This window comes from Hemiscyllium ocellatum, chromosome 32 (genome assembly GCF_020745735.1).
Source record: "Hemiscyllium ocellatum isolate sHemOce1 chromosome 32, sHemOce1.pat.X.cur, whole genome shotgun sequence".
Lineage (NCBI taxonomy): Eukaryota > Metazoa > Chordata > Chondrichthyes > Orectolobiformes > Hemiscylliidae > Hemiscyllium > Hemiscyllium ocellatum.
The window spans coordinates 9,265,753-9,290,013 of record NC_083432.1 but is presented as its reverse complement, the minus strand read 5'-3'; the positions used below and the strand labels follow the sequence as shown (position 1 = coordinate 9,290,013).

General features: G+C 43.6%; 1 protein-coding gene across 1 annotated transcript in view; it reads right to left on the bottom strand.

Annotated features, from left to right (window-relative positions):
* Window positions 1-24,261, bottom strand: part of LOC132830743 (corticotropin-releasing factor receptor 1-like) — a 243,131-nt gene that overhangs the window by 109,327 nt on the left and 109,543 nt on the right. Inside the window, exons 7-8 of the mRNA XM_060848580.1 lie at window positions 18,831-18,948; window positions 14,489-14,642 (exon numbers count right to left, since the gene is read on the bottom strand). Of these exons, the coding sequence (XP_060704563.1) occupies window positions 14,489-14,642; window positions 18,831-18,948 (272 nt within the window). The remainder of the gene's footprint in view (window positions 1-14,488; window positions 14,643-18,830; window positions 18,949-24,261) is intronic.

Here is a 24,261-nt window from a genome sequence, read left to right as displayed (position 1 = left end):
TAATGGATACCTTTGCAGCATCCTTGAACATGAGTGAGGTCCCGAAGGACTGGAGAATTGCTAATGTTGTCTCCTAGGTTAAGAAGTGAGCAAGGATAATCCAGGTAGTTATAAACCAATGGGCCTGATGTCAGTAGTAGGGAAGCTGCAGGAAAAAGTACTGAGGGATAGGATCTATTTACATTTGGAAGAAAATGAGCTTATCGTTGATAGGCAACATGGTTTAGTGCAGGGAAGGTCATGTGTTACTAACTTAATAGAATTCTGTGAGGAAACGACAAAGTTGATTGATGAGGGAAGGGCTATTGATGTCATATACATGGACTTCAGTAAGGCGTTTGATAAGTGTCTCCATGGTAGGCTGATGGAGAAAGTGAGGTCGCATGGGATTGAGGGGTTACTAGCTAGATGGATAGAGAACAGCAGGAGCAGGAGACAAAGTAGAGTGGAAGGGAGTTTCTCAAAATAGAGACCTGTGACCAGTGGTGTTCCACATGGAGCTGTGTTGGGACCACTGTTTTTGTGATATACATGAATGATATGGAGCAAAGTATAGGTGGTCTGATTAGCAAGTTGAAATATGACACTAAGATTGGTGGCAGATAGTGGAGGGGATTGTCAGAGAATGCAGCAGAATACAGCTAGATTGGAGAGTTGGAAAAATAAGTGGCAGCTGGAGTTCAATCTGGGCAAATGCGAGGTGATGCATTTTCGAAGATCCAATTCAAGAGTGAACTATACTGCAAATTGAAAAGCCCTGGAGAAAATTGATGTAGCGAGGGACCTGGGTGTTCAGGTCCATTGCACCCTGAAGATAACAAGGCAGGTTGATAGACTGGTCAAAAAGGTTTATGGCATGCTTTCCTTCATCAGATGGGGTATTGAGTACAAGAATTGGCAATAGTTGTATGAGGCTTTGTTTCAACCACATTTGGAATAGTGTGTACAGTTTGGTTGCCACGTTACCAAAAGAATGTGGATTCTTTGGAGAGGGTGCAGAAGAGGTTCACCAGGATGTTGCCTTTTAGGGAGGGTGCTAGCTATGAAGAGACATTCAGTAGATTAGAATTATTTTCATTCGAAAGATGGAGGTTGAGAGGGTACCTGACTGAGGTCCACAAAATCATGAGAGATATAGACAGAGTGGATAGCAAGAAGCTTTTTTGCCAGAGTGGGGAACTCAATTACTAGGTGTTACGACTTCGAGGTGAGAGGGAAAAAGTTTAGGGGGAGATACAAATGGAAAGTTGGTCATGCAGTAGGTGGAGGGTGCCTGGAACGCGTTACCAGTGGAGTTGATAGAGGCGAGCACGAGAGCGTCATTTAATTTGTATCCAGATAGTACATAAATGGGCAAAAAGCAGAGGGATACAGATCCTTAGAAAATAGACGACAATTTAGATAGAGGAACCGGATCGGCGCAGGCTTGGAGGGCCGAAGGGCCTGTTCCTGTGCTGTAGTTTTCTTTGTTCTCTGTTCTTGAATCTAACAGGCTGATATGCAAGTAAGTGCACAGCATGGAAAATCCACCTATATCTGGTTTGGAACAGTTATATTGTTGAGCAACATTCAAGACAGAATCAATCAAAATAAATGTCTGGTTAAATGGTCATCTAGTTCTAATGGAGGTTGCTACCAAATCGTCAGTTATTTAAGAACCAGTCTTTCACAAACTTCACTCTGGACTCCAACCCTTAGATTTGTGGCTAATCTGGGCTAGTCTAAAAACCTCTACTGGGGACCTTTACAGATTAAGACTATAACTTCAGTTCCAGTTTCTTCTTAGAAGCAGTTGTTTCAGCTCGCACTGATTGTAGTAAAAGATGTGGGCTCAAGCTTAATGGGGCAAAATTGATTGAAAAGATTCACCGTGATTGGCTCAACATTTTTCAGTTAGAAAATGGCTGGATGAGTGAAGTCCTACCCAAATGTTTTTTCACAAAGATGTAGGGACTATCAAAGTGTCAAGGATACTTTGCATGTTAACCAAGATGCAATTCTATAATTCTGCAAGAGCCAACCAGTGCCATTTGCCTTACAGGCAAAAGTAGAGGCAGGTTAATTCACCTTGTGGGGATATTAAAGAAAATTGCTTTTTGCAACTGGATAAATACCCAAATCACTGGCATTGAGGATTTACATGCAAAGCTGGCAGCATGAGGTGGGGGAGCTGTCCTTCATGAAGCTGGACATTAACGATGCGTACATGAGGATTCCCAAAAGTATACTACAATTAATACCCATAAGGATTCATACCAATATACAATAGTGCCATTTGGGGTATTGTCAGCTTGAACAATTTTTTTTAAGTAGACATGGAGAACATTTTACAAAATCTACACCAGGTTGCTATTTATCTAAATGACGTGCTAATAACAGAGAAGACCAATAAGGACTACTTGGACATAGTCCTTAGACAGATTTCTCAGGGGAGCATTAGTCTTAGAAAGGAAAAACGTGTGCTCCAGGCGCGCCAAGTGACCTACGTCAGCTACAAAGCCGACAAGACCGATGTATACCTGTTTGAAGATCAAAGGTGCCCCAGCTCCCACATTTTTACTGGAGCTTTGGTCTTGCAATGTGCTGGTGAATTCTGATGGAAATTTCATACATAACCTGGCCTCCATCCTGGCAGCTTTGCATCCACTCTTAAGAACTGGTCAGCCTTGGAAATGATTGTTTAGCAAAGGCATAGATTTCAAGGAAGTGAAGAAAAAGCTATCATCCTCTATGGTGTTGGCACATTATTATCCCAAGTGAGATCTGGCATTGACATGCGGTGCCTCCCTGTATGGCATTGGCAGAATATTCGCTCATAGGTGGCCCATTGGAGAGCAATGTCCAGTATCGTACACATCCAGGACTTTGGCTCACGCTTAACATAAATATGCCCAGGTAGAGAAGGAAGGTTTGGAGGTCATATATGGAGTCAGGAAGTTCTAGCAATACCTTTACCCTCATAAATGTATAATAATAACAACAGACCACAAACCCCTGCTAGGTTCACTTAAAGAGGACAAGGCAATGCTGCCTATAATTTCAGCGATAGCTCTGATCCTAAGTGCAGTTAATTACAAGAGCGAACGCCATCCGGGATGTCAAGTAGCAAATGTGGATGCGTTGAGCTGTCTCCCACTGACAGATACACCATCAGTGGTACCGCCACCAGAAAAGTCCATAATGGTTGTAAAAATGTTCTGGACATACTTCCAGTCATAGCTGACAATATCACACTTTGGATACAGAAAGATCCGGTCCTGGAAAAATAAAACAGCTGGTGGTGATGGGGAATCTAAAGGGCCAGAACTGAAACGTTTTTCGACCTAGATCAGAGTGGAGGACAGCAAGCAAGAATGATTGTCTGAGCAAAGGTCACTGCCAGAGACTGGTTGAATCAGACCAGGGTCATCCATGGGTTTCTAAAAGGTCAGGATTGGATGCAGATATAGCGGCATTCATGGAGCAGTGCCCAGAGTACCAACAAGGACAAAAATTACCGCCAGCAGCTTCTCTACACTCATGGGAATGGCCGGACAAAGCCTGGACTTGGTTACATGGTGACTATGCAGGTTCTTTCATGGGCTCAATGTGTCCATTCATTATGGACACCCGCTCAGAGTGGCTGGATGTGCATAGAGTTTACTCATCAAACATGGGGATGGTGATAGAAAACTGCACGCACCTTTTGCAATACACAGACCTGTGGAACCGTTGATCCCAGATAACAGACCATTGTTTACCTACAGGGAATTTGAGTATTTCCTAAAGTCAAATGGTATTTGTCACATGAGGAAAACTTCAAGCCATCCATTATCCAATGGTCTGGCAGAAAGAGCAGTCCAAACTTTGAAAGCAGCCTTAAAGAACCAGCCTACAGATACACAGGACATCCAGTTCCTATTTGATTATGTGACCACCCCTCAAGCAATTACAGGGATAACTTCAGCAGAATTGCCAATGCAGAGGAGACTCTGCGTCAGGTTAAATCTGATCTTCCCAGACCTGAGGGGGAGAGTGAAATGGAATCAGGAATGCCAATGTCGGATACAAGACTCTACTAAGTGAGACTATTTACTTCAGGGAATGGAGTTTGGTGTAGGAATCACGGGAATGGCCCTGCATGAGGGAGGCAGAGGGGGTCATAGATCGGAGCTTTAGGGAAGTAGTAACTCCAAAGATTGCAGACAGATGGGTCACAGTGAGGGGGACTGGGAGGAAGCAGCCAGTGCAGGGACCCCCTGTGGCCGTTCCCCTCAAGAACAAGTATACCATTTTGGATACTTGTGGGGGGACGACTTACCAGGGGTAAGCAATGGGGTTCAGGCCTCTGGCACGGAGCCTATCCCCGTTGCTCAGAAGGGAAGGGTGGAGAAGAGCAGAACAATAGTTATTGGAGACTCGATAGTTCGGGGCACAGATAGCTGGTTTTGTGTGGGCAAGAGAGACTCATGTTTGGTATGTTGCCTCCCAGGTGCAAGGGTACGTGATGTCTTTGATCGTGTTTACCGGTCCTTAAGGGGGAGGGGAGCAGCCCGAAGTCGTGGTCCACATTGGCACCAATGACATAGGTAGGAAGAGGGATGAGGATGTTAGGCAGGCTTCCAGGGAGCTAGGTTGGAAGCTCAGAGTTAGAACAAACAGAGTTGTTGTCTCTGGTTTGTTACCCGTGCCACGGGATAGAGAGTCGAGGTATAGGGAGAGAGAGCAGTTAAATGCGTGGCTACAGGGATGGTGCAGGAGGGAGGGATTCCAGTTTCTGGATAACTGGGGTTCTTTCTGCGGAAGGTGGGACCTCTATAAACAGGATGGTCTATACCTGAACCTGAGGGGCATCAGTATCCTTGTGGGGAGGTTTGCTAGTGCTCTTTCAGGGGGTTTAAACTAACTCTGCAGGGGCATGGGAACCTAGACTGTAGCTTTAGGGCGCAGGACCTGGAGTGTAGGGAGGTTAGGAACATGGCATCATTCTCGAAGGAGGGTGCCTGTAAACAGGAAGGTGGCTTGAAGTGTATACTTCAATGCGAGAAGTATACGAAATAAGGTAGGTGAACTTGCAGCGTGGGTTGGTACTTGGGAGTTCGATATTGTGGCTATTACGGAGACATGGGTAGAACAGGGACAAGATTGGTTGTTGAAGGTTCCAGGGTTTAAATGTTTTAGTAGGGTCAGAGGTGGGGGTAAAAGAGGGGGAGGTGTGGCATTGCTTGTCAAAGATAGTATTACAGTAGTGGAAAGGACGATGGATAAAGACTCGCCATCTGTGGTAGTTTGGGCTGAACTTAGAAATAGGAAAGGTGAGATCACCCTGTTAGGAGTTTTCTACAGGCCTCCTAATAGTCCTAGAGACGTAGAAGAAAGGATTGCAAGGATGATTCAGGAGAAGAGTGAAAGTAATAGGGTGGTTATTATGGGGGACTTTAACTTTCCAGATATTGACTGGGAAAGCTATAGTTCGAGTACGTTAGATGGGTCGGTGTTTGTCCAATGTGTGCAGGAGGGTTTCCTGACACAATATGTAGACAGGTCAACAAGAGGTGAGGCCATACTGGATTTGGTTCTGGATAACGAACCAGGCCAGGTGTTAGAATTGGAGGTAGGTGAGCACTTTGGGGACAGTGACCACAATTCGGTGACTTTTACTCTAGTGATGGAGAGGGATACGTGTGCACTACAGGGCAAGAGTTACAGCTGGGGGCAGGGAAATTATGATACGGTGAGGCATGACTTAGCATGCGTGGCTTGGAAAAGTAGGCTTCAAGGGAAGGGTGCAATTGATATGTGGAGCTTGTTCAAGGAGCAACTACTGAGTGTCCTTGATAAGTATGTACCTGTCAGGCAGGGAGGAAAGGGTCGTGTGAGGGAGCCGTGGTTTAATGAGGAATTGGAATCCCTTGTTAAAGGGAAGAGGGCGGCCTATGCAAAGATGAGGCATGAAGGTTCAATTGGTGTGATTGAGAGCTATAAGGTAGCCAGGAAGGATCTAAAGAGAGCAGCAAGGAGGGGACATGAAAAGTCCTTGGTTGGTAGGATTAGGGAAAACCGAAAGGCTTTCTATAGGTATGTCAGGAATAAAAGGATGACTAGGGTAGGAATAGGTCCAGTCAAGGATAGTAGTGGGAAGTTGTGTGTGGAGGCTGAAGAAATTGGGGAGACACTGAATGAATACTTTTCGTCAGTATTCACTCAGGAACAGGACATTATTGCCGATGTGAATATTGAGTCACAATTAATTAGAATGGATGGCTTTGAGATATGTAGGGAAGAGGTGTTGGACATTCTGGAAAGGGTTAATGTAGATAAGTCCCCTGGGCCTGATGGCATTCATCCTAGGATTCTCTGGGAAGCAAGGGAGGAAATTGCAGAGCCATTGGCCTTGATTTTTATGTCCTCATTGTCTACAGGAATAGTGCAAGAAGACTGGAGGATAGCAAATGTGGTTCCCTTGTTCAAGAAGGGCAGTAGGGATAACCCTAGTAACTATAGGCTGGTGAGTCTTACCTCTGTTGTGGGCAAAGTCTTAGAGAGAATTGTAAGGGATGGAATTTATGAACATCTGGATAGGAATAATGTGATCAAGGATAGTCAGCATGGTTTTGTGAAGGGCAGGTCGTGCCTCACAAACCTTATTGAATTCTTTGAGAAGGTGACTAAGGAGGTGAACGAGGGTAAAGCAGTAGATGTGGTGTTTATGGATTTTAGTAAGGCATTTGATAAGGTTCCCCATGGTAGGCTACTGCAAAAAATACGGAGGTATGGCATTGAGGGTGAGTTGGAGGTTTGGATTAGGAATTGGAAGAAGACAGAGGGTAGTAGTTGATGGTAAAGGTTCATCTTGGAGTGCAGTTACCAGCAGTGTTCTGCAAGGATCTGTTTTGGGACCATTGCTGTTTGTCATTTTTATAAATGACCTGGAGGAGGGGCTAGAAGGTTGGGTGAGCAAGTTTGCGGATGATACAAAAGTCGGTGGAGTTGTTGACAGTGAGGAAGGATGTGGCAGGTTACAGTGGGATATAGATAAGCTGCAGAGCTGGGCAGAAAGGTGGCAAATGGAGTTCAATGTAACTAAGTGTGAAGTGATTCACTTTGGTAAGAGTAACAAGAAAATTGAGTACTGGGCTAATGGTTGGATACTTGGTAGTGTGGATGATCAGAGGGATCTTGATGTCCATGTACACAGATCTCTGAAAGTTGCCACCCAGGTAAATAGTGCTGTGAAGAAGGCATATGGCGTACTGGCTTTTATTGGTAGAGGAATTGAGTTCCGGAGTCCTGAGGTCATGTTGCAGTTGTATAAGACTCTGGTGCGGCCGCATCTGGAGTATTGTGTGCAGTTTTGGTCGCCATACTATAGGAAGGATGTGGAGGCACTGGAACGGGTGCAAAGGAGGTTTACCAGGATGTTGCCTGGTATGGTAGGAAGATCGTATGAGGAAAGGCTGAGGCACTTGGGGCTGTTTTTATTGGAGAAAAGAAGGTTTAGGGGAGACTGGATAGAGGTGTACAAGATGATTAGGGGTTTAGATAAGGTTGACCATGAGAACCTTTTTCCACGTATGGAGTCAGATATTACGAGGGGGCATAGCTTTAAATTAAGGGGTGGTAAGTATAGGACTAATGTACAAGATGATTAGGGGTTTAGATAGGGTTGACAGTGAGAACCTTTTTCCGCTAATGGAGTCAGCTGTTACTAGGGGACACAGCTTTAAATTAAGGGGTGGTAGGTATAGGACAGATGTTAGGGGAAGATTCTTTACTCAGCGGGTTGTGAGTTCATGGAATGCCCTGCCAGTAGCAGTGGTGGACTCTCCCTCTTTATGGTCATTTAAGCGGGCATTGGATAAGCATATGGAGGTTATTGGGCTAGTGTAGGTTAGGTAGGCTTTGGTCGGCGCAACATCGAGGGCCGAAGGGCCTGTACTGCGCTGTATTTTTCTATGTTCTATGTTCTATTATTGTTGCCTGTCTAGCAATAGCAATACTTTGATCCTCAGTATGAGTTTTTATTGTAAAAGATGTGAGTTTTTAGATTCTTCTAAGAATAACTGTTCTAAGAGCTTCATAAGCAGGTTTATCTGACAGGTATATAATTGTCAAAATTACTTTGCTTAACTTTCCTAAATTAATATCAGATTGTTTCTGCTGTTTCCTTAAATTCTGAAATCATTGGCGTCATGCCCCAGGCTCATTTGCAGCCAATGTAGTTTTCCTTACAGTGCCATAATCCCTAGAAACCTGCCCTGACAGTGAAAAACAGATGTTTTGTGCTTTACCTGTCAACTTGCACTGCATGAGCAATATCCAGTTTTTTTTTGTCCTCCAATTCATTCATCTAATCATTTTCTCAAATTATATAATGAATGCCTCCATGTCATTTTCTTTAAATTTTGGTTGGGCTTGCGCAAATGTAAACATTGCCTTTCTAGACATTATTATTCTAGTTCTCCCCATCAAGGCCTACATCAGTATCTGACCCTTCCTGCTTCAATTGCATCTTTTTAAGCTGGTATTCAAGTTCCTTTGTTTTATCTCTCTCATGGAGTTTTAAATCTAGTTCAGAAGGTTGTTTGTTCTTTGCCAGGTGTTCTGAAGGAGGGTCACTGGACCCAAAACATTAACTCTGATTTCTCTCCACAGATGCTGCCAGACCTGCTAAGCTTTTCCAGCAATTTTGGTTTTTCTTTCTAATTCTAGTTACCTAATTTCCATTATTTTCCAATTGTATTTCCATCTCCTTCCTTTTGTCTGCCATCTCCTAGTTTCTTTTATTTTCTCCTTTTCCTCAAGATCTAAACTGAACTAAGTAACTGAACATCATCTAATTCCAACATTTCAGTCTCCAGAGCAAGTGATAATTTTTGTGTCCTCTAAATGCAAGTACCATGCTAACACTTGAACTAACTCTCCCTCCCTAGCTTTGGCAGGCCATGCAACTACCAATTTACCAGTCAGGTCAATCAATGCGGTTGTTAGGGCTGCCCAGAATGAACAGCACAAAATGGCCGATAGCAGCCCATGGCTAATGCAGCAGAATGTGGCTGACAATAGTTAAGAGAACTTGGGAAATATTTGCTTAAAGTAGTCTTCACAAGTAGAACAACAGTAGCTCTGTAAACTCAAGGTTACTGGACTGCAATAGAATATGCAGCGACATTATTTTACACAAAAGACATAGGTCAGAACATGTTACACAAATTAGTGCTACTTAATCAATCCGTTACAATACTAAGAACAGGTTTTAATTAAGGTTCTTCAGATAATCAGAGATATAGATTTCGAAGTAGTCGTGGATTCACCTATGTACAAAAAAATCACTAAAACCATTCGAGGGAAAGATTCAAAGCAGACAGTAAAAGCAGCCCCCACATTAGAACAGGGTGATAGGAGGTTTTGGTACCATCATGAAGCCATGGAGAACTGAGGGTGGACCACAATCTTGTCTATTTCTTTATTGTTCGGTGATATGATTAGCTTAGTTGAAAATATATTGAAATTGCTGATTCCAGCAGTCCTTCCTTCAGGTTAAGGACTAACAACAGTTAAACTGGGTACACAACAAGCAAATTGTGGAGGCAAGCTTGAACTGTATAAGGTGCTGTACCAGAGCCAATCACAAAATAGTAACTCGCTGCAGCTGATCAATAGTAAACAAAGTGGGGGAGGGGGAGGTGTGTGCGCTCTAAGTTACAACTGCATAAGTTAAGACATTCTGAAGCTTTTTGTATGCCTTATTGCTCTGGAGAAAGCTGTAATAAAGGTCACTTGAAACCACACCATACTTCGGACTCTCATTGGACTCTCAAGTAAGAGATCTAACACTGGTCTTTGCAGTTCTGTTCAGGCTGCCAGAAACAAATCTATCACCTGCTGGAAACTGTTGCAATGTTTCAACTGTCATAACTTAAATGCAGTACAGGTCTGGTGGTCTCCTTTACCTGCATTCTTCACAAATACCACACCCAAATCCTCATCTGTTTTCAATTGATTACACTTTGTCTCATCTAACTGAGGTAGTCTGTTAGAAATCCAGCCTTACTATTCCCATAGTTGTCATAAAAGTTAATAATTTTAGAAAGACGCCAAAATCACCACTTTATCTACTTTACTATTGCCAGGTCTCTGGAAAGCACAGAGCAGATTTTCACACTTAATAAGAATTATTATTTAGTTAAAACTTTAACCCACTTACAAAATTCCTGTTGTCCCCATGCATGTAGACTGGCACAAAACGACATGGTTGTTATGGGCAGAATGTTATAGACCAGGCCAGACTCCCTCAAAACGTTTCAAGAAAGTAGCCCGGACCCTAACTTTGCTAGTTGTTTTAAGCAAGTGTAACACAGATATTCCAGGAGTGATGCAGCTGGTCAAATCACTTAGTTTTAAACAGGAAACAAAAGAGAACAGAATACAAAATAACTTAACCTATCCAAAAAACCAACAGACTATCCCAACTTAATGCTGTTTCAAATTCCTGCAATAAATCCCATAAAGACCCCTTAACAAAAAAAAAGTTAAATCAAACACAGGACCTTAAAGGAAAGAGAGAGACAGAGAGATGTCAAAGAGATTCAGCATGGAACACCTTCTTCCATGGAACTGTTTCTTGGACTGACAGCCTCAAAACTGACTAGCAGCTCTGAATCCAAACCAAACCAAACCATAGAATAGTTGAGCTGGGAGGATTGACCACTCCCCTTTTATTGTGCAAGTTTTTTTTAACTTAAAAGTTTGCTCAAGTAGATCAAGCCCAGATATTTTGGAGCGTGTATCTTTACGACCTCCTGGAAAAGAAAACCAGGGACAACTTAACCTTGTTAAAAGAGCATCATCATCACCACAAGAGGAAAAGACTGGAAAGGTAGTTCAGTGCTCCCTGTTTACAGGGGTTACTGAGATGATCCTTTCACTGATCAGATTGATGCTTCCCGATCTTCCTTCTGCAGGTGCTTTCTCTTGTTTACAAGAAGCAGAGGGTGACTTGTTCATACTCATAAAGGTTTCTGACTTATTAATTAAAAGTCACAGTCCTGATGAGGGTAAATAAACTGGCTATCTTCATGCTTGAGACACTTTTTATGACAGAGCTAAAACAGTTCCTTCACTTCCAGAGGTTTGATTGTTTTTGGCTTCATCTCTAAACTGTTCAGTGACATGAGAACAAATCACATATCTGTTAACAGGCAGAAGGCATTTTTTTTGGATAACTAGTCACTATTTGACCAATAGCTTGAACCAAAGTGGTGTAGACAGCATTTATGATAATTGTCAGGGAACCTGTTTTTTTAAAAAAGTACAGAAATTCTTCAACCATCCTTGGCTTTTTATAACAGTTTTTTTCTCATTTCAGTTCAGTCCAATCCAGCACAGACTATTTAGGACCATGCATGGTCTAAGTTGGGCTGAGGGCTAGGTCTGCAGGAATATATCAGGTCGAGGGACGTGTGTAGAGTCTGAGAAATGTTCAGGGCTGTGGCAATGTTACAGATGTTACAGGGGTGCCAAGCCTGGAGGTGTGTGCAGGGCCTGGAATGGAGTGTACAGAATCTGAGGGATTGTGTCAAAGTTTGGGATTGTGTGGGGTCTGTAGGAATGTGTAAGGCCTGGGAAAATGCGCAGAGTCTGAGGGATTGTATGGAGTCTAGGGAGAATGCAGGGCCTGGGGAGTGTGTAAGGTGTGGGGGGAGATTGTAGATCCTGTGGGGAGTTTTAAGAATCTGATTATGCATCTCTGACTTCGGGACTTAGGAAATGTGCCAAAATGGATTTGACATTTCATCATGCAGATCCAGCAAATAATCTGTGCCAAACTGCTGGAACATCCAACCTCAGGCTCCTATTTTCTTAAGCCATCTAATGCATCTTACAAAGGTACCAACCTCAAGAGAATTTTGTGGACCCAACTACATTCTCAAGCTAAGCTATCTAGAGTGGAATGTGTTGTGGTACACATGAGCTGTGAGCTCAACACTACATGTTTGACAAATCAATAAAATCGGCAGCACTGGAGACACTACCTCCTATGGATACCAAGATTTTATGAATTAGAGATTCTCCGTAAACAAGGCTTTCTTGAAATTTACAGCATTGCCTGATAAGGTCGGACACTGTTAAAGCTGGAATACAAAGGGTGTTGGATGACAATTTGAGTAACAACTATTAGGAAAAGGCTGGTTAATGGCAATAAGTCATGATGCTTATTGGGAGAACCAGTGTGGACATGATAAGCTTCCTTCTATGCTGTAGTACTTCTGTGATCCCATGATTCTATGCCTATTGGCCTCTCTTGAACAATTTCCCTGGTTTTCACCAACCTGCCAGAGATGATCTCCACTTGGCATTTGACCAAATGGCAACATAGGTTCATGGGCAAGAAATTTGCAAATTTCAACATACTACTCTTCCTAATGTCCAACTGCGCATTTAGAACACTGGCAAACTCATCTCTGTGCACTGTTTGGGTGTTACGTTTGAATAGCTTACTGATTATGTTTAGCCCCCAAAAAAGTTAACATTGTACAAATGAGGCAGAAAGGCTTATCCACTCCAGTATTTGTGAAAACATTTCCATAAGATCATAAGACATAGAGCAGATTTCAGCCCATCGAGCCTGCTTCATGGCTGATATGCTTCTCAACCCCATTCTCCTGCTTTCATCCCATAACCCTGGTTTCCCTTGACAATCTAGCACCTATATATCTCAGTCTCTAATATACACAATTATCTGCCTCCACGGCCTTCTGTGGCAATTAAGTCCATAAATTCACCTTTCTCTGGCTGAAGAAGGTTCTCCTTATCTCTATTCTAAAAGGTCTTTCCTTTACTCTAATATTCTGCCCTTGGGTCCTATTTAATGCTACCAATGGAAACCTCTTCCCAACATCTACTCTGTCCACATCATTCACTATTCTATATGTTTCAATTGTATTCCCCCTCATCCTTCTAAACTCCATCGAGTCCTCAAATGTTCCTCATATGTTAAGCTTTTCATTCCTTGGACCATTCTCATGAACTTCCTCCGAACACAGTCCCAGGCCAGTACATACTTCCTGAGATATGGGGCCCACAACTGCGCACAATATGCCAATGTTGTCTGCCCAGAGCCTTACAGAGTCTCAGAAGTACATCCCTGCCTTTATATCCAAGCCCTCTCAAAATAAATGCCATCCTTGCATTTGCCTTCCTAACTACTGACTCAACCTGCAAGTTTACTTGAGAGGATCCTGGACTAGAACTCTCAAGTCTCTTTACACTTCAGACTTCTGAATTTTCTCCCCATTTGGAAAACGCTCCATGCCTCAATTCTTCCTCCTAGAGTGCATGACCTCACACTTTCTACTTCTTTGTCCACTCTCCCTAACCTGTTCAAATCTTTCTACAGACGCCCCACCTCCTCAATGCTACCTGTTCCTCTACCTATCTTTGTATCATCTGCAAACTTAGCTATAATGCTTATATAGTTCCATATCATTCATGTATAATGTGAAAAGTTGTGGTTCCAATGCTGATCTTTGTGGAACACCACTTGTCACCAGCTGGCACCGTCAGAAGGACCCTTGTATCCCCATTCTCTGCGTTCTGCAAGGCAGCCGAGCTTCTATCTATGCTACCACCTTGCTTCTAACACCACAGGGCCTTATCTTACTTAGTAGCCTCCTGTACAGCACCTTGTCAAAGGCCTTCTTGAAGCCCAGGTAGATAACATCCATTGGCTCTCCTTGGTCTAACCTGCTAATTATTTCCTCAAAGAATTCTAGCAGATTTGTCACGCATGAGCTCCCCTTGATAAACCCATGCTGACTTTACCTTATTTTACCATACATTTCCAAGTATTCAGAAATCTCATCCTTCACAATGGATTCCAGGATCTTACCCATGAACGAGGTTAGGCTAATCAATCTGTCATTTTGCATCTTTTACCTTATTCCCTTTTTAAACAGTGGTGTCACATTAGAATTTTCCAGTCTTCTGGGGCACTCCCTGAATCTAGTGATTCCTGAAAAATTAGCACCAACGCCTTCACTATCTCTCCAGATAGCGTGTTTAGAATGCTGGAGTATAGTCCATCTGGTCCAGGAGATTTATCCACCATCAGGCCATTCAGTTTTTCTAGCACCTTCTCCTTGGTGATGGCCACCATACTCAGCTCTGCTCACTCACTCCCTTGAATTTTTGGGATATGACTCATGCCTTCCACTGTGAAGACTGACACAAAATAGTTACTCAGTTCCTCAGTCATTTCCTTATTCCCAACTACTATCTGTCCAGCTTCATTTTCCTGCAGTACTATTCCCTTTTTGGGCTCATTATTAAACAAAATTCATCACTCAAACACCTGATGACATGAGTCTCAAATTGAGCTGGGGACACTACAGTGTACCAGACTGTACAGTTTATCAGAGCATTCAGGAATTCATAAGGTTATTTCTAATCTTATGGCTCCAGATATAAGCACATGCGCAGCCCAAGCTGTTGGAAGACAAAAACTCACACCAGCCAATGCAGAGGAACATCCATTTGCGCAGCTTATCTGTGGAGTAGGTCAGGACAATTGCTGTGTGGAGGTAGCAGCCCTCACCAAACATCCAGAAGAAATTAGTCACACAAAAGTAATTATAAACAGCTGTGACCAAACGACACCAGACCTGAAATGGGAGACAAATAAAAATCAATTGACAACATTGGTTATTAATTATCTCCACTAGTTATTAACATTTACTAGAAGAAAAATGTTCAGTTGCAAACCTTTTCCACTAATCAAAAGATATCAGTTACCAAACAGAGTCATGGATTGACACAGTGCAGAAGAGACACTTTCGTCCATCAGATCTGCGCTGACATAACTCCCACTAAAATTGTAATAATCACAACTTCCTGCACTTGTCCCATATCCTTAAATGTTATGATATTTCAAGTGCTCATCCAAACATCTTTAAAAGTTATAAGGTTTCCAGCCTCCACTACCTTCCCAGGCAGTGCATTCCAGAATTCGACCACCCTCTGAATGAAAATATGGTGACATTGCTGCCTCACATCGCCTGGGACTCAGGTTTGCCTCAATCCTTGGATGACTGTCTGTGTGGAGTTTGCATATTCCTCCCGTGTCTGTGAGGGTTTCCTCCCACAGTCCAAAGGTGTGCAGTTTTTTGGCCACGGGTTATAGAGTGGGGGTGTGGGTATGGGCTGGATGCTTTTTGTAGAGTTTGTGTGGACTCGATAGGCTAAATGATTCTACAAAAAAGTTCTTTTCTCCAATCCCCTCTGAATCTCTTGCCCCTTTACTCAAAATTATGGTCCAACAGGATTAACTCCACAACTAAGGGGAACAGTTGCTCTCTATTCACCCTGTCCATTTCCCTCATCATCTTATCCACCTCAGTCATGTCCCCCTCCCTCAGTCTTCTCTACTCTAAGGAAAACAACTAAAGCTGATTTCCTCTCTCCTTATATTCAATTTCTTCATCCGAAGCAACATCCTTGACCCCCTCAGTGCTATCATATCCTTCCTGTAGTGAGGTGACCAGAACTGCACACAGTTTTCCAGCTGCAGCCTGACCAATGCTCTATACAACTCTAATGATACCTCCTTTCTTTTAATATTCTCTGCCACCACTGATGAAAGCAAGTGTCCTTAAACCTTCTTAACTATCCTGTTCACATGCTCTGCCAACTTGAGGGATCTGTGAATAATTACTGCAAGGTGTCTCTGTTCTTCTAAGCTACCGAGTGTCCTGTCATTCATTAAATACTCCCTCATCTTGTTGTTTCTTCCAAAGTGCACCTGCTTGCAGGTCTGGTTAAATATCATCTGCCACTGCTTTGTCCATCTGATCAATTCATATATTCCTGCAACCTACAATCATCTTCACCAGTATTAACCACCTTACTAATCTTTGTATCATCTACAACCTTGTTTAATATTTTCCCCACACTTTCATCTATATCATTTATGCATAAAATAAACAATGAGCGTTCTAGCACTGCTCCTTGTTGCATACCATTGGACACCTGCCTCTAGTCACTCAAACAGCTTTCTACCATTACCCTTTGCGTCCAGTTTCAGATACGTTGCACCACGATTCCCTCAATTCCATGACAAAACCATGTTGACTATCCCTAATTAACACATGCCTTTCCAAGCAGGAATTAATTTGCTCCTTCAGACTTTTCTCCAATACTTTCCCTACCGCTGATGTGAGACTCACTGGTCTGTAATTTCCTGGGTCATCTCTACCACTCTTCTGGGAAAGTGGAACCACATTAGCCATCTTCCAGTCCCCTGGCACTTTTGCCATCGCCAGAGAGAAATTTTAAAAACTGTGTCAGAGCCCCTGCAATTTCCTGCCTCACCTCTCACAACAGCCTGGCACGCAATTTATCTGGCCTGGGGGATTTGTCTGTTTGTTTTAGAGAGACAGAGCCTACAATACCTCCCGATTTCCTATGTGGAACTTAGCAAGTTCCTCACAGTCCCTTTCCCTGAATTCCATACCTTCTCCTTTTCCCAAGTGAAGACTAAAGGTAAGTATTCATTTAACTCCCTTCCAATATCCTGCAGCTTCACACACACTTTGGTCCCTAACAGAAACATAGAATCGTAAAAAATAGGTGCAGGAATACACCATTCTGCCCTTTGAGCCTGCAATATCATTCAATACGATCATAGCTGATCATGCAATCTCAGTATCCCATTCCAACTTTCTCCCATCCCAGCTGATCCCTTTAGCTATAAGGGCCACATCCAGCTCCCTCTTGAATATATCTAACATTAGTCCCAACAGCTTCCTGTTGAGACTTCCACAGGTTCACAACTCTCTGAGTAAAGAAATTCTTCCTCATCTCAGTCCTGAATGGCTTACCCTTTATTCTTAGACTGTTTAGGTTAGATTAGGTTTCCTACACTGTGGAAACAGCCCTTCGGCCCAACAAGTCCACACCGACCCTCCAAAGAGGAACCCACCCAGATCCATTTCCCTCTGACTGAGGCAGCTGGCACTGAGGGCAATTTAACATAGCCAATTCACCTGACCTGCATATCTTTGGATTATGGGAGGAAACCGAAGCACCCAGAGGAAACTCGCGCAGACACAGGGAGAATGTGCAAACTCCACACAGACAGTTGCCCAAGGCTGGAATCAAACCTGACTCCCTGGCGCTGTGAGGCAACAGTGCTAACCACTGAGTCACCAAGCCACCTGTGACCCCTAGTTCTGGATGTACCAATATCAAGAACATTCTTCCCGCATCTAGCCTGTCCAGTCCCTTAGGATTTTTTATATTTCTATGAGATTTCTCCCTCGTTCTTCTAAATTCCAGTGAGTACAAGCCCAGTTGATCCAGTCTTTCCTCATATGTCAGTCCTGGCATCCCGGGAATCAGTCTGGACTCCCTCAAAAGCAAGAATGTCCTTCCTCAGACTAGGAGACCAAACCTGCACACAATACTCAAGATGTGTCCTCACTAAGGCTCTGTATAACTGCAGCAGGACATCCTTACTCTGATACTGAAATCCTCTCTCTATGAAGGCCAGCATGCCAACCTTCAGCAACGGTTCCACCATGACACCCAGGTCTCGTTGCACCTCCTGTTTTCCTAAACTGTTACCATTCAAATAATAATCTCTCTTCTTGCTTTTGCCACTGAAGTGGATAACCTCATATTTATCCACATTATATTGCATTTTCCAAGTATCTGCCCACTCAGCCAGTCCACTGCCGCATTGAAGGACCCTCCTCTTTCCCTGGATAACCTCTTCCCTTTAACGTATTTATAAAATATCTGAGGATTCTCCCTAATCCTGTTCACAAGTCCTTTTTGCTTTTCTAATTGTTTTCTGAAATTCCCTCTTGCACTTCCTATATTCCTCAAGGGCTGTAGCTGAATGCTCCCTCTGAACTAGCTAAAAGTATTTTGACTCTTTCTCATCCAGTCCTGAATTGTCCGACACATTATTGTTGCTATGTTTCTCCCTGAAGAGTACTTGTTGGACCTGTACTTTCCCCAGCTCTTTTTTGAATGCCCCCCACTGCTTCACTCTACATGTCCCACAAGGAACCGATCCTCATCAACGTTGGTCAGATCCAGCTCCATTTTAATAAAACCTGTCTGTCCCAGTCCAAAGCCGTCTTTTGCAGGCCATTTTTTTCCTTGTTCAATAACAAATTTGAACCATACCATGTTGTAGTGATTAGTGTTAAAATGTTCCCCCACTGTAACATCGAACACTTGCCAGCTTCTTTCCCCAGAACCACATCCAGTACTGCACCTGTTGGGCCTTCTTCATATTGCTACAAAAAACTTACCTGGATACATTTCATTGAAGTAAATTTTATCTGAGGTCATAATTGCTCTGCTTATATTTATTTGCACTTCCCCTCCCAGATCTATGTTTCCTTCCCAACCAGAACTGCCATCCACCCTCCCCATCCTGTGTCCTATCATTGCATAGACCATAGAACCCCTACAGTGTGGAGGCAGGCCATTCACCTATCGAGTCCACACATACACAGATCTACCTCCTACCCCATTCTGGCATTCCCCATGGCCAACCAATCCAACCTGCACATCACTGGCAATTGAGCATGGCCAATCTACCTAACCTGCACATCTTTGGGCTGTGGGAGGAAACCCACACAGGCACAGGGAATATGGGAACTCCACACCAACAGGTGCCAAAGTCTGGAATTGAACCTGGGTCCCTGGAGCTGAGAGGCAACAGCGATATCCATTGAGCTACCATGCCACTAATATACCAAAGAAAATAATGAATCCAGTATTCATTCATCAAGGAATTCTCTCTAGGTGAAGTTCCTGCAATGTGCAACATGACAAACCTTATTACTTGCATGAATCCTAGGATCAATCATCTGTAGCACAAACCAGGTGGCATTACGGAGGATAAAGGTGGAAATCAAGTTCCAGTGGATGATGTTCCTAAGACATCGGATACTCCTAATGTGGGAACAGAAACAAAAAGGTTAATTTGAACAGATGACCATTCATGATGTTTCTTTGTATGGCTTGTTATGTATGTGCTTATTGTGTGTGGATAGGTAATCACTCTAAAGCAATGTATTTAGATACAAATGCTCCATGATTCCATACTCCAAGGAGCCTTTGGCTTTGCGGTTGACACATGATTCAGGTATAGTCACTATGACTGTGTTGGGCTACAATAAACCTGTGACTGAATGTTTGCCCACAATCATTTTATGAATGTGTTTGGATATGATCACCCTGCTACTGTCTATACAGGTAAGACTGTGTGTTTAAGAGGAGAGCGCTAGTTATAGGAGACTCTATAGTTAGAGGGACAGACAGGCAGTTCTGTGGACATGGGCAAGACTCTTTGTTGGTTTGTTGCCTCCCGGGTGCCAGGGTCCGAGACATCTCAGACCGTGTCTTCAGAATCCTTAAGGGGAGGGTGTGCAGCCAGAAGTCGTGGTACACATTGGCACCAATAACATAGGTAGGAAGAGGGGTGGGGAGGTAATTCAGGAGCTCAGGGAGTTAGGCTGGAAGCTAAAAGCTAGGACAGACAGAGTCGTCATTTCTGGGTTGTTGCCGGTGCCACGTGACAGTGAGACAAGGAATAGGGAGAGAGTGCAGTTGAACACATGGCTGCAATGATAGTGTAGGAGGGAGAGCTTCAGGTATTTGGACAATTGGACTGCATTCTGGGGAAGGTGGACCTGTACAAGCAGGACGGGTTGCACCTGAACCAGAAGGGCACCAATATCCTAGGAGGTAGATTTGCTAGCACTCTTCGGGGGGGTGGGGGGATTTAAACTAAGTTGGCAGGGGGATGGGATCCGGACTTGTAGTCCAGCAAGTAGGTTAGCTGTTTTTCAGGATGTCCAAGAGCGTAGGGAGGCTGTGGAGAAGGTAGCACTGACAGGGAATACTTGTGGACACAGAGATGGGTACAAGTGGGTATACTTCAACGCAAGGAGTATCAGAAATAGGGTGGGTGAACTTAAGGCGTGGATCGGTACTTGGGACTACGATGTTGTGGCCATTACGGAAACATGGATAGAAGAGGGACAGGAATGGTTGTTGGAGGTTCCTGGTTACAGATGTTTCAGTAAGATTAGGGAGGGGGTGTGGCATTGCTAATTAGAAATGGTATAATGGCTGCAGAAAGACAGTTCGAGGGGGACCTGCCTTTGGAGGTAGTATGGGCTGAAGTCAGAAATAGGAAAGGAGCAGTCACTTTGTTGGCCCCCCAATAGCAGCAGAGATGTGGAGAAACAGATTGGGAAACATGCCACAGGGTAGTAGTCATAGGCGATTTCAACTTCCCAAATATTGATTGGAAACTCTTTAAATCAAGTAGATTGGAAGGGGCGGTGTTTGTGTGTCCAGGAAGCTTTTCTAACTCAGTATATAGATTGTCTGACCAGAGGGGAGGCCACATTGGATTTGGTACTTGGTAACGAACCGGGACAAGTGATGGGCTTGTTAGTGGGTGAGCATTTTGGTGATAGTGACCACAATTCTGTGACTTTCACCTTGGGTTATGGAGAGAGATAGGTGTGTGCAACAGGGTAGGTTTTACAATTGGGGGAAGGGTAAATACAATGCTGCAAGACAGGATCTGAGGAGCATAAGCTGGGAGCATAGGCTGTCAGGGAAGGATGTCGTTGAAATGTGGAACTTTTTCAAGGAACAGATACAACGTGTCCTTGATATGTATGTACCTGTCAGGCAGGAAAGAGATGGTCGTGTGAGGGAACCTTGGTTGAAGAGGGAGGTTGAATGTCTAGTAAAGAGGAAGAAGGAGGCTTACATCAGGTTGAGGAAACAAGGTTCAGACGGAGTGTTGGAGGGATACAGGATAGCCAGGAGGGAGCTGAAGAAAGGGATTAGGAGAGCTAAGAGAGGGCATGAAAAGTCTTTGGCGGGTAGGATCAAGGATAACCCCAAGGCCTTTTATGCGTATGTGAGAAACATGAGAATGACGAGAACGAGGGTAGGTCCGACCAAGGACAGGAGTGGGAGACTGTGTATTGAGTCGGAAGAGATAGGAGAGGTCTTGAATGAGTAAGAGGAGAATTGTTGAAGAGGAGAGTATGAAACGGACTGGTAAGCTCGAGGAGATACTTGTTAGGAAGGAAGGTGTGTTGGGCATTTTGAAAAACTTGAGGATAGACAAGTCCCCCGGGCCTGACGGGATATATCCTAGGATTATGTGGGAAGCAAGAGAGGAAATTGCAGAGCCGTTGGCAATGATCTTTTCGTCTTCACTGTCAACTGGGTGGTACCAGGGGTCTGGAGAGTGGTGAATGTTGTGCCCCTGTTCAAAAAAGGGAATAGGGATAACCCCGGGAATTACAGGCCAGTTAGTCTTACTTCGGTGGTAGGCAAAGTAATGGAAAGGGTACTGAGGGATAGGATTTATGAGTATGTGGAAAGACACTGCTTGATTAGGGACAGCCAGCACAGATTTGTGAGGGGTAGGTCTTGCCTTACAAGTCTTATTGAATTCTTTGAGGAGGTGACCAAGCATGTGGATGAGGGCAGAGCAGTGGATGTAGTGTACATGGATTTTAATAAGGCATTTAATAAGGTTCCCCATGGTAGGCTAATGTGGAAAGTCAGGAGGCATGGGATAGTGGGAAATTTAGCCAGTTGGATAGAGAACTGGCCATCCAGTCGAAGTCAGAGAGTGGTGGTAGATGGTAAATATTCAGCCTGGAGCCCAGTTACAAGTGGACTTTTGCAGGGATCATTTCTGGGTCCTCTGCTGTTTGTAATTTTTATTAATGACTTGGAAGAGGAAGTCGAAGGGTGGGTCAGTAAATTTGCAGACGATACGAAGATTGGTGGAGTTGTGGATAGTGAGGAGGGCTGTTGTTGGCTGCAAAGGGACTTAGATATGATGCAGAGCTGGGCTGAGGAGTGGCAGATGGAGTTCAAACCTGTCAAATGTGAGGTTGTCCATTTTGGAAGGACAAATAAGAATGCGGAATACAGGGTTCTTAGTAAGGTGGAGGACCAGAGGGATTTCGGGATCTATGTTCATAGCTCTTTGAAAGTTGCCACTCAGGTGGATAGAGCTTGTAAGAAGGCCTATGGTTTATTAGCATTCATTAGCAGAGGGATTGAATTCAAGAGTCCTGAGCTGATGTTGCAGCTGTACAGGACCTTGGTAAGGCCATATTTGGAGTACTGTCTGCAGTTATTGGTCGCCTCACTTTAGGAAAGATGTGGAAGCTTTGGAGAGGGTGCAGAGGAGATTTACCAGGATGTTGCCTGGAATAGGTGTAACGAGGATAGGTTGAGAGTGCTAGGCCTTTTCTCATTGGAACGGCGAAGGATGAGGGGTGACTTGATCGAGGTTTATAAGATGATCAGGGGAATAGATAGAGTAGACAGTCAGAGATTTTTTCCCCAGATACAACAGAGTGTTACAAGGGGACATAAATTTAAGGTGAATGGTGGAAGGTATAGGGGAGATGTCAGGGGTAGGTTCTTTACCCAGAGAGTGATGGGGGTATGGAATGAGCTGCCTGTGGGAGTGGAAGAGTCAGACTCATTGGTGACCTTTAAGCGGCAATTGGATAGGTACATGGATAGGTGCTTAAGCTTTTGAAGTGCTGCTTCTTCATCAGCTGGAGACGCCATGGTATGAGCTTTCCTCACTGCCTGCTGCACCTTCATAACCATTACTGCCTCCACCTGATGAAGGAGCAGTGCTTTGAAAGCTAATGCTTCCAAATAAATCTATTGGACTATAAACTGGTGTTGTGTGATTTTTAACTAATAAAATTAGCTTGAAAAAGCTGAAGTTGCTATTCTTGAGGCAATGGAATCAAGTGTAGAAGTGTCAGAAGTGTTGAAGATTACAAAAGATTAGAAAAGTGTAACAAAAAAGAGCTCTTTGTTTTTGTTAATAGTATAAGGTTGAAGAGAGACAGGTTAGGGTTTGGGCAAGAGATACAAGGGGGTGTGATGCAGAACATTTTTATGCTGCTAGTGATAATGATGTAAATAAAGTCAAGGACTTTATTGAATGTGTAGTTTAAAGATTAGTGTGAAAGCAATGGATTTCAATTCATACCAGTCTTCATTCCTTAAAATGTAACCAAAGTCCTGGAGATTAAAAGAATGAGAACTATTTTAACAATAGGCAGCAGGGCTTTGTACAGGGAAGGTAGAATCTCACAACCTTGATTGCGTTTTCTGAGGAAGTGACAAAGACGACTGATGAGGACAGGGTGATTGATGTTGTCGGAATGGATTTTAACAAGGCCTTTGACAAAGTCCCTCATGGCAGGCTGATACAAAACGTCACATGAGATCTGTAGTGAGCTGTTAAGATCGACAGAGAACTGGCTTAATCATAGAAGACAGAGTAATGGGAGACTGGTTTTCAGATTGGATATTGTGACCAGCTCTGCAGGAATCAATACTGGCACACCTGTTGTTTGTAATATATGTAAATGATTTGGAGAAGAATGGTCTGGTTAATAAATTTGCAGATGCCAAATCAGTGGAGCTGCGGATAAGATTAGGATACAGTATGGAAACAGGCCCAGCAATTCCACACTAAACCTCTGAAGAGTAACCCACTCAGACCCATTCCTCCAATCCTAAATTTACCCCTGACGAATGCACCCAACACTATGGGTGATTTTTCATGGCCAGTTCACCTGTCCTGCACATGTTTGGATTGTGGGGGAAAACCGGAGCACTGGGAAGAATGTGCAAACTCCACACAGACTGTCACCCCAGGCGGGAGTTGAACCTGGGTCCCTGGCGCTATGAGGCAGCAGTGCTAACCACTGAGCCAACATGCCACCCATAAGTATAATTGCCAGAGGATACAGAAACATATAGATAGACTGGAGACATGGATGAAGTTTAATCTGGACCTAGAACAAAAAACACTACAGCGCAGTATAGGCCCTTCATCCTTCAATGTTTCACCGACCTGTTAAACCAATCTGAAGCCCATTTAACCCACACTATTCCATTATCATCCATTTGTTTATCCAAGAACCATTTAAATCCCTTAAATTTTCCAATTCTCCTACTGTTGCAGGCAGGACATTCCACGCCCTTACTCTGAGTAAAGAACCTACCACGACATCTGTCCTAGATCTATATCTATCACCCCTCAATTTAAAGCTGTGTCCTCTTGTGCTAGCTATCACCATCAAAGGAAAAAGGCTCTCACTGTCCACCCTATCTAATCCACTGATCACCTTGTACATCTCTATTAAGTCACAACTCAACCTTCATCTCTCTCTAACGAAAACA